This window comes from Colobus angolensis, unplaced genomic scaffold (genome assembly GCF_000951035.1).
Source record: "Colobus angolensis palliatus isolate OR3802 unplaced genomic scaffold, Cang.pa_1.0 Scaffold32, whole genome shotgun sequence".
In the NCBI taxonomy this organism is placed as follows: domain Eukaryota; kingdom Metazoa; phylum Chordata; class Mammalia; order Primates; family Cercopithecidae; genus Colobus; species Colobus angolensis.
This window is the reverse complement of record NW_012116488.1, coordinates 179,035-188,614: the sequence shown is the minus strand read 5'-3', so window position 1 is coordinate 188,614 and position 9,580 is coordinate 179,035. Positions and strand designations below refer to the sequence as shown.

General features: G+C 63.0%; 1 protein-coding gene across 1 annotated transcript in view; it reads left to right on the top strand.

Moving 5' to 3' along the window:
* PACS2 (phosphofurin acidic cluster sorting protein 2) overlaps positions 1-9,580 on the top strand; it is a 45,513-nt gene that overhangs the window by 32,154 nt on the left and 3,779 nt on the right. Inside the window, exons 14-22 of the mRNA XM_011951569.1 lie at positions 1-108; positions 336-442; positions 887-1,041; positions 1,829-1,939; positions 2,355-2,463; positions 3,166-3,198; positions 7,467-7,509; positions 8,644-8,686; positions 9,062-9,197. The exon at positions 1-108 is cut by the window's left edge and continues 9 nt beyond it. Coding sequence (XP_011806959.1) covers positions 1-108; positions 336-442; positions 887-1,041; positions 1,829-1,939; positions 2,355-2,463; positions 3,166-3,198; positions 7,467-7,509; positions 8,644-8,686; positions 9,062-9,197 — 845 coding nt within the window. The remainder of the gene's footprint in view (positions 109-335; positions 443-886; positions 1,042-1,828; positions 1,940-2,354; positions 2,464-3,165; positions 3,199-7,466; positions 7,510-8,643; positions 8,687-9,061; positions 9,198-9,580) is intronic.

Here is a 9,580-nt window from a genome sequence, read left to right as displayed (position 1 = left end):
CAGATCCCCAGGAAGACTGTCTATGACCAGCTCAACCACATCCTCATCTCCGATGACCAGCTTCCCGAAAACATCATCCTCGTCAACACCTCGGACTGGCAGGGGCAGGTAGAGAGGTGCAGTCTCGTGGAGCGGAGGGTCAGGGTGTAGGACAGAGGAGAGTGGGCTCCTGAACCTGCCCCCGCCCTGGCACCCCCAGGTGCTGGAGCTGCCAGCTGTGGTTTGCCTGGATGTGCCTGGGGTCTCTGGAGCCCCTGAGAGTTTTGGTGAGGGTCGGGCGCTGGGGGTGGCCCGGGCGGCCGTGCTGAAGTCAGCGTCTGCCTGTCCTCTGCCAGTTCCTCTCCGACGTCCTGCAGAGGCACACGCTCCCCGTGGTGTGCACGTGCTCTCCCGCGGACGTCCAGGCAGCCTTCAGCACCATCGTCTCACGGATACAGAGATAGTGAGTTGGGCTCCACCCTGGACTCACCGCCCAAGTACCCCTCAGGGTCCCTGCACCCCACCTCTACCCATTGCTCTGGGGCTCGGCGCGTCCTGCACCTGGGGCTGTGGCTGGTGTCCACAGAGGCTGACCCATGGGCTCCTCGCAGCCTGGCCTGCCCTCAGTTGTGGGCGGGAGCGGCAGCCTGGCAGGTGTCCTGCCACACTGGAGGGGTGGCCACCTGGCCCGTCCTTGGAAGCCTGGGCCAAGGTCATGACTGTGTGGCCCCTCAGCCTGGGCACATTCAGGCATGTGGGGGTCCTGGGTTTGGGCAGCTCCAGGGCAGTTGTGGCATGAGTGGCCACAGGCGTGGAGCCCCCTGGGCTCACACTGGCATCCTTGGACGGAGGACGGCTCCCCTGAGGCGTCTGTCCCCTCTCCGTCCCACCTGCCTCTGGATTGCAGCTGCAACTGCAATTCCCAGCCCCCGACCCCCGTGAAGATCGCCGTGGCGGGAGCGCAGCATTACCTCAGCGCCATCCTGCGGCTCTTCGTGGAGCAGCTGTCCCACAAGACGCCCGACTGGCTCGGCTACATGCGCTTCCTGGTCATCCCGCTGGGTGAGCACCGCGCCGTCCACCTGGGCCTGGGCACAGACGCCATGGGCGGTGTGGTGTGGTGCGGTGTGGCGTGGTGCGGTGTGACGTGTGGGGGGTCCCTGCTTGCCGCACATTTGTTGTTTTTAAATGTTTGTTTGATACAGTAACGCTTTATTAATTTTAATTATATGCAAGATAACTTGATTGCCCTAAAACAGCCATATTTGGGTCAAGATAAAGCCTATTGCCCTCTGAAGGGGCCTGAGCTGGGTGTCCCCTCTGTCAGTCGCTGTGATAACTCAATACTAGTTTCGACTTCCAAAGTCAGAAGTGCAAAGCACGGCTGGTTATGAATCCTCTCAAATCGTCCAGGTCCTGTGTCGTCAAACTCTATTACTTCTTTAGGTCCAAACAATGTGTCTTTACCACAAAACAAACCCATCCAGCCTTAATCTGTTGAAAAGGCCCGGAGGCCCACAAGGTCTCTTCCTTGTGGCCCTCACAATGCCGACGTCACAGCCCTGAGCCAGCCGAGGCCTCTGCACGGTCATATGTGCCCTGCTGGGCCTTCCTCAGTGGCCCTCAGGGCTCTAGGACCCCAGCTCAGGGCTGGAACTCCTTCAGTGGGGCCAGAGGCATCCACCAGGGAGGGGCGGTGGTGGCTTTCTCTTTCGGTGGCAGGAAAGTAGGCTTGTCTGGAAGGCAGCAGCACAGGCCCAGGGCCAGGTGGCCCAGCTTTTGGGCTGCGGTGGGAGCCTTGCAGCTTCGAGTCCCCCGTGGTGACATCAGCCCCACCCCTGGCATGCAGGCTCCCACCCCGTGGCCAGGTACCTAGGCTCCGTGGACTACCGCTACAACAACTTCTTCCAGGACCTGGCCTGGAGAGACCTGTTCAACAAGCTGGAGGCCCAGAGTGCGGGTGAGGCCCGGGCGCGTCCACAGCCCACGCCACTGCGGGAGGAGGGGGCCCTGGTCTCCCCAGATGCCGTGCCCAGGAGGCCCTGGACCTGCTCAGGCTCAGCCTCAGGGAAGAGGCCATGGACAGGGCCCGCTGGGGCCTTGGCTAGGACGCCTCCTATTCCCCTGAGCCTCGGAATGTTGGAAGCTGTGGGGCCTGTCTGGGAAGGGGCAGGCACAGCCCTTCAGGTCTTCCTGCATTTGCCCTGGTACCGCCTTGAGAGTAGAGGACCAAGGCCCCTCAGCCACAGCCAACGAGCCCTGCTGCACTTCGGGGTGTGGGAGGCCTGGGTAGGGCACCGGGGAGGCCCGGCTCAGCCCCGCCTGGAACCCCACCTGGCGCCAGCCTCATCCCCCACCGCCTCCTCCCCGTGCAGTACAGGACACGCCGGACATTGTGTCACGCATCACCCAGTACATCGCAGGGGCCAACTGTGCCCACCAGCTTCCCATCGCAGAGGCCATGCTGACCTACAAGCAGAAAAGGTAACACGGTGGGCCCGGGTACCATGCCACAGGCTGTTGCCAACCGCCAACCCTTCGCGGGCCTCCCCACCCGCTGCTGGGCTCGGCCTGGTAGGCCGAAAAACCCTGCACCAGGCTTAGACCAGAGCCGAGGTCAGCCGGGCAGCTCCGGCCCTTCCTGACAGCAGGCGCTTCCCCCACCCCAGATCTCTCATAGTAGGCGCTGTTTCCACACCTGCTTCTGTGCATGTTGAAACCCCGCGTGATGAGAAGTTGACAGGATGGACAGCTGTCATGGGGCTAGGGTGGCAGTGGCCCAGCTCCTCTAGTCTGGGCACCTGTTCCTTCCACAGACGGGGTTTCCCGGGCTGGGGAACCGAGGAGTCCCTGGGCCTCAGGCCCTGTGGGTGAGTGATGATCAGCTTGTGTCCTCACCTGCCCAGAGCAGGATAGTGCTCAGGAGCCCCGGGCCGAACGCCCTGCAGAGACCTGTGTGTCCCACCCGGCGCCTCCTCCCTGCACATCCGGCGCCAGCTGTCCCACACCTTCCCTAGACTACGGGGGAGAGAGCTGAGTGCAAGGCGCGGAGCCAGCACTCACGGGCCCTCCCACACAGGAACCCCAGCGAGGCGGGAGCCGCTGAGCGCCCTCGGCAGTCCCCGGAGGGCTCCTGAGGGCGTCGTAACGTGTCTGTGTTTTCTCTTTTGGTGGCTTTCTGAAAAGGAAAAAGCATTTTCATTTTGACTTTACCCTAAGGTATGGCTCTCCGGGTCTGCCTCCCACCCTGTCTGTCCCCAGGCTGGTCTTTAAAAGGGCTTGTTTAGCAGAGTCACCATCCGGATCACCCTGCTGTCCTCTCTCCGGACTGGGAGTCAGGCCCCGAGGGCCGCCGGCTGCAGGCCGAGAGCCCGCGTGGGAGAGGGGAGGTGGCCCCGACCGGAGTCACTTTGCGCTGACGTGAACCCTTTTCCTCCATCCAGTCTCTCACCCTGAGTCAGGAAAGCAGCAGATGTGCCCTCCTGTCCCCGGGCCAGGCCCATGTGCTGGGACTCCACCCCAGAGCCCTGAAGCCTGCAGGTCAGCCAGGCAGGCCTTGCCCCCACTCTGGTTTGGCCCTGGGTTTTGGTTTAAGAAGTGGCCAGGTTTAGCCCCTCCTCATTTTAAACCAGGAGCGAGTGGCTGATGTAGACACCAGGGCCACCTGGGCCAGGCTGTGCCCCAGGCCCGTCACGTCTGTTAACCTGGCAGCAGCCTAGCAGGGGCACTGGTGCACACCCTGCACACGGGGACGCTGAGGCAAGTAGCTAAGGAGCAGGCCCGGGGACACGGCAGTCAGCGGCTGGGCCCTGGGCCGCCTACACGCTGCAGAGCCTGGCTCCCAGGGCTCCCTTGAGCACCCGGGGCCAGCAGAGAGGGCTTTCCAGCATCTTGTGGCTTACCTGGAGATGAGGCCAAACTACTGAGACCTCCAAATGGGGGTAAAGAGCTTTTGTTCTGAGGCAGCTCCACCCCCTAAAACCTTTCATGTTTAGAGCCAAGTCCCAGGCACCCCCAGAGCTGCCCTTTCCGACAGAGCCAGCCCTTTTCCTTGGCCAGGTGCGTCCTGCTGCAGGCTGGGGGACCCTGCTGGTCCTCCCGTGGGGCTCGTTCTCTGCTCCGTGTCTTCTGCCCTGTGTGAGGTCATTTGTTGTCCTGGGAAACCCACCCCCACACCCCACCCCAGGGCAGGGTAGTTGGGTCCCTGGGGCCCCCTTGCTGGAAATACTGCAGGCCTAGGAGCTGCTCAAAGTGGACAGCCTGGGACCACCCACAGCTGCAGGGCTGGGCGCTAGGAAGACACAGGAAGGGGGCTGAGCTTCCTAAGTCTTGTCCTGCTAAACAAGCCTTTGCAGGTGAAAGACCAGCCATGGGGGCCTCTCCCCTGCTGACCCCCGGCGGCCTGCGCCCTTGCCCCCTGGCTGTGGCACGAAGAGCCTGCAGCATGCTCTGGCTGCCCAGGCTGTGGATGCAGCTTCTTGTCTCTCCCAGGTCAGCTCTTCTGAGCGGCAAGCCAGGGCCTTAGGGGACCCTAACACCCACTCCCACCCTGCTCCTCCTGCCCCTGCCTCCGCGTCACAGGGGTGACGCTGGCTGCCTCCGTGTCACAGGGGTGACGCTGGCTGTCTCCGCGTCACAGGGGTGACGCTGGCTGCCTCCGTGTTACAGGGGTGACACTGGCTACCTGGGGCCCTGGAAGGAACCCAGCAAAGGCCATGAGTGTCTTACCTGCTGTCTCTACTCAGAGGAGGGTCAGTCGGGAGGCTGACAGAGGGCAGGTGGCAGGCAGTGGCACAGCCCTTGTGGCAGGGGACCTGTGCAGAGTCCTCTCCAGCCAGGCTCCCCTGTGAGAGTCCCCTGTGAGATGACCCATGCTGGCCTGCCCTCCTCTGCCCAGAATGGCACTCCTCCTATGCGGGCAGGCCAGGCCTGCAGGGTGGCCACAAGCCCCAGCCTGCCCATGCAGCACACATGGGTGAAAAGGGCTGCTCAGGCATCCGGCAGCTTGCCCAGAGCCATGCAGAGTGGCCCACAGGGCATCTGCGCCCTCCGTGCCTGCGGGGCCTCCCCGCGCTGCAGTGGTGCGCTCCTTACGCTCCTGACCACTCTGCCTCCACAGACACGTGTGTGCCTCCAGGGTCAGGGTGACGGTCTCAGTGTCCAGCTGGTGTCATCCCTGTCATATCGGCCCATGTCCAGGTCTGGGTGCTGTCTGCATGGCCCAGAGGTGCAGCTTGGCTTTGAGAGTTCTGGCAACATCCCTGTGTTGTGACGTCTCCTGCATTCGGCCCTCATGTGCCACGTACTGCCCCATGGGCCTCGGAGCAGAGCATGGATGGGAGGCCGCCCTGCCATGGCTGGCTCGGTGGGGGGTCTGGCTCGGCAGAGGGCAGGTGGCCCCGGGAATTGGAGCCACCTGTGCCCTGGGGACCAGCAGCCACCACCTGCCTTCTGTGCCTTCACGGGCCTGGGAGGACACAGATGTCACTGAGATTTCCAAACACTTGTCTGCTCAACGAGGATAGTGGGATGTCAAGGGCCACGTCCAGGCACTCCTGCCTGACAGCTGTGGACAGAGCCAGGGTGCTGGGGGGCCAGGAGGCCATCCTGAGCCGTCCTGAGGCAGAGGCAGGCCCGAACACAGGATGTGCATCACTTTATGTTATTTGAACTGGACAAGAAGAGGGGAAAGTTTCTCTTTCAACTCTCTTTTCCTTAGAAATGGAACTAGGCCTGGGGCATCTTTACTGGGATGGACGAAATCTGTAGGTGGTTTCATCCAGAGGCATTCGCCAGGCCTTCTGCAGAGGGTGGGCCAGGAGCTGTCCAGGTTGGCGTCCGGGGAGGGTGGGTCTTGCCAGCCGCCGTCTCCTCACACTGGTGCTGCTGGGACCAGCCGCGGGGGCTGCCTCCTGGGAGTGTCCTCTGGACCGGCCCCCGGGCAGGGGCTGTTTTGCTTGTGGGCACACTTGGTGTGGAGCACTGGGATCAAGTCTCTGCCCTGCAGGGCTCTTGGGGAGATAGTGCTGCTGGTCCTGGGAGCTGGTGCTCCAGGCAGACGGCCGGGCTGGGCCTGTGGCATCCTCCCCTGGGCCTCTTTCCTGCAAGGGATTCTCCCTGTGCGACAAGAACCCAAGGGAGGGCCGGGGTCACTGGGTGAGCCCATGTCCTGCCCCTGGTGCAGGGCTGTCCCTGGGGGGCACCCTGCTGGCCTGGCCATTCTCGTCCTGCCCCCAGTGCTCCAGGGGCAACAGGTGCTCCTCTGCAATGTGTGTGCACAGTCTCCACCTGTAAGACAGCCACTTGCTGGCATCAGACTCTGCAGTTTGGGGAAACGAGACAGAAGAGACAGCTGGGAGAACTGCCCAGAGAGACGGCACCAGTTGCTGATGTGGTCTGGCTGAGGAAGCCGGGCGGGGAGGCACCCCTGTCCCTAAGTGCAGGCCACGGGGAGCCTTGAGGCCAGCGGAGAGAAGGAAAGAGGGGAGCCAGACCCATTCCACCACTCAGGATAGGCCCTGCCCTCTGGATCTTTCCTGGGGCCCAGAAGGAGATGCCCCACCTTACCCTAGCTGCCAGCAGGGCTTCATGCTGTGCCGGCCCCTTGTCTTGTGGGAGAGCTTCCTGGGCCCAAGCCTAGGCTGCAGTGGCCACGGTCAGCAGGAGCCTGCACGAAGCCGGACCACAGGACAGCCCTCCTTGAGCCGCACACATCGGAGGGGAAGACAGACGGGTCCTCTCAGCAGCCCTACAGCTCCTTTCCTCACACCCTTGGCATCTTCACGTGGACGGGCTGTGACCAGACCTTTAGAAGAGGCTGCTGTTATCTGCCAAATGTCGTACGGGGCCAAGTCCAGACAAAACCTCCACTGTCCACCGAGCACATCATCTCACGCGGGTCATGGCCTGGGGCGTGCTGGGCCTGCCTGCAGGCTGTGCTTGGGGTGTTCTGGTACAATGGCCTCTCATGTGGGCATGGACATCACCCAGCTGGTCTGGAGAAAACCTCTCCGCCCTGGCTTTGGTGCTGCTGATTACCAGAGAGGGCCCAGGCTCCTCCCAGGAGTCCCAGGGCAGCAGTAGCTGCCCTTACCCAGCGGAGCAGGGGTACCCAGCTTGGTGGAGCAGCGGAAATGTAGGCTGGACGGGGCTGAGCTGGCTGCGTGGGCGTTGGGCACCTGGGATAGCTGAGTGAATCCCTCCGTGGAGCTCTGCCTTCTGGCCTGTCCTGACCATGGGTGCACAGAGACCCCTTTGTCCTTCTCGCATGTCAGCATGTCAGAAGGGGCCCAAACTTTGGTCCTGGGGGCCAGGCCAGGGCTGGCAGTGGTTGGGGATGGGTGGGGCTGGGACACACTGGGCAGGGCCGACTGGGGCAGGGCCGTGGCCCTGGGGCTGTGCCAGGTTCTCAGGCCAAGAGGGAGCTGTGCCCAACAGGCGGGGCTGTGCCCTGAGGAGAGCTTAACTGTCTGTTTCCTTGCTCTTAGCCCTGACGAAGAATCCTCCCAAAAGTTCATTCCCTTTGTCGGGGTGAGTACCGGCCAGCTGGATGCGACGGGAAACCACACGCCCGCCAACTTCTCTTTTATAGTCAGAACATTTGGGGATTGACTTCATATATTCCAGAATCTTCCCACAGATAGGAGCTGGGGATTTGCCTTCCCATCTGGCCTGTCTCAAAGCTGGTTTCCTTCCCTACCAGAGTTGGGTGTGGAGCCAGAGGTGGTTGGCTCCCCGCAGCTCTGCCTTGGGGGCTGATCCACAGAAGCAGAGACAGTTCGGTAGGGCAAGACCTCAGGAACACCCAGCGTCTCAGGAGAGGAGAGACCCTGCCCGGGCTGGAGAGGGCGCCTCTGTCCTCTGGGAACCCAAGCCCCGGGAGCTTCCCGATGTCCACTCCGGGTCTGCGGCCTGCGGTGTGTGGGTTTCGGTTTCTGCCCTGCCCAGGGTTAGGGCTGCTTCTGCCAGCCAGGCCATCTCCCTGCCAGCCCTGGGTCTCCACAGCCTGTTCCCTGCCCATCTTTTCATCCTGTTGTGTGGCCTCCGTCCCACCAGGTGTCTGCCATGAGACAGACCCACAGGACCTGGCAGACGGCTTGCCCAGGCAGGGGAAGGGTCTCTGGGCTCAGTTTCCCCACTGGTGGAGCACAGGCCTTTCCGTGCATCGTGCAGCGGTTGGGGCTGCGGAGGGCTCTGGGGTGATGGCTGGCCCTCTGGGAGGGTAGAGTTCATCTGGAACAGCGGCTGCCCAAGGAGCTTTCTCTGGTGACGAGGATGCCGTGCTCGGGCACACGGTCCTTCCCATGCAACCAAGGTCCCACTGAGTCACTGGGATTCACGGTAGATCTACACAACCACCTGTGGCTCATGGCTGCCATGCAGGGCCTGCCAGGCCCGGGGCCTATCCCTATTGGTCTGCCAGGGTCCCTCTCACCAGCATCCTGGTCTTCCTGGACACATGGTTTGCAGCTGCCCTGAGGGCCGCCTTTGGGAGAGAGCAGTCCCTCCTGCTGAGGCCACGCACCCTGAGCACTGTCTGTCCCCACGTGGCTGCTCCTGCCTCACGGGAGTGGTGGCCATGGTCGGGAGGCAGGAGCCCCGCTGGAAGGCAGTGGGCTAGCTGAACCCCACGGCTTTCACCAGCCAGTGCTTGCTGTTTTCCAGGTTGTGAAGGTTGGAATTGTGGAGCCATCCTCGGCCACATCAGGTAACACCATCCCACCCTGAGGCCTTGTGAGTGGCCCGTGGGTGGGCGGCGGGAGCACAGTCACTCTGGTCCTGCAGACCAGACCAACCCTTCAGGGCCTGAGAGCTGCCACGTTCCAGTCTTGCTGTGGTGCTTCTGCTCTGTGGGGGGTTCATCCTCCGGGGGCTGCTGTCATGAAGCCCCACATCAAGGCTGGCAGGGCCGACTTCCAGAAACGCAGGAGAATCCGAGACCCTCCCGTCTCACACAGGCCACTGGGGACTCCCACCCTGCCCACCCCTAGGGTCTGCCTGGCCTGGCCACATCCTGCTCCGGAGGGCCTGGTGCCACCTGTCCACAGGTGGACTCAGCCTGCCCTATGACTCCTCCCCAAAGGCGACTCGGACGACGCAACCCCCTCGGGCTCTGGCGCGCTCTCCTCCACCCCGCCGTCCACATCTCCTGCGGCCAAGGAGGCCTCACCCACCCCGCCCTCCTCCCCGTCAGTGAGCGGAGGCCTGTCCTCCCCCAGGTAAAGGCGCCCCGCGGCTCAGCACGTTTCACTTCCCCGCCCCACCACGTGCTGCCTGATTCAGTCATCCTCCCGCACCTCACAGCCACCTCCCAGGGCACCTGGCCTGTCAGCCACGCAGACAGAGGGGCTCTGCAGGATGGCTGGGGCCTCTCTGGCCACCTCCTGCCACAGATCAGGGGTTGGGGGCAGGACCTCTAGGGGACAGAAACTCCGCACAGTGAACAAACATGGCCGTTGTGCTGGGCTGTGTCTCAGCTCTGCACACACTGGGGCTTTTAAAAAACAAGCTGTGGCCGGGCGCGGTGGCTCAAGCCTGTAATCCCAGCACTTTGGGAGGCCGAGACGGGCGGATCACGAGGTCAGGAGATCGAGACCATCCT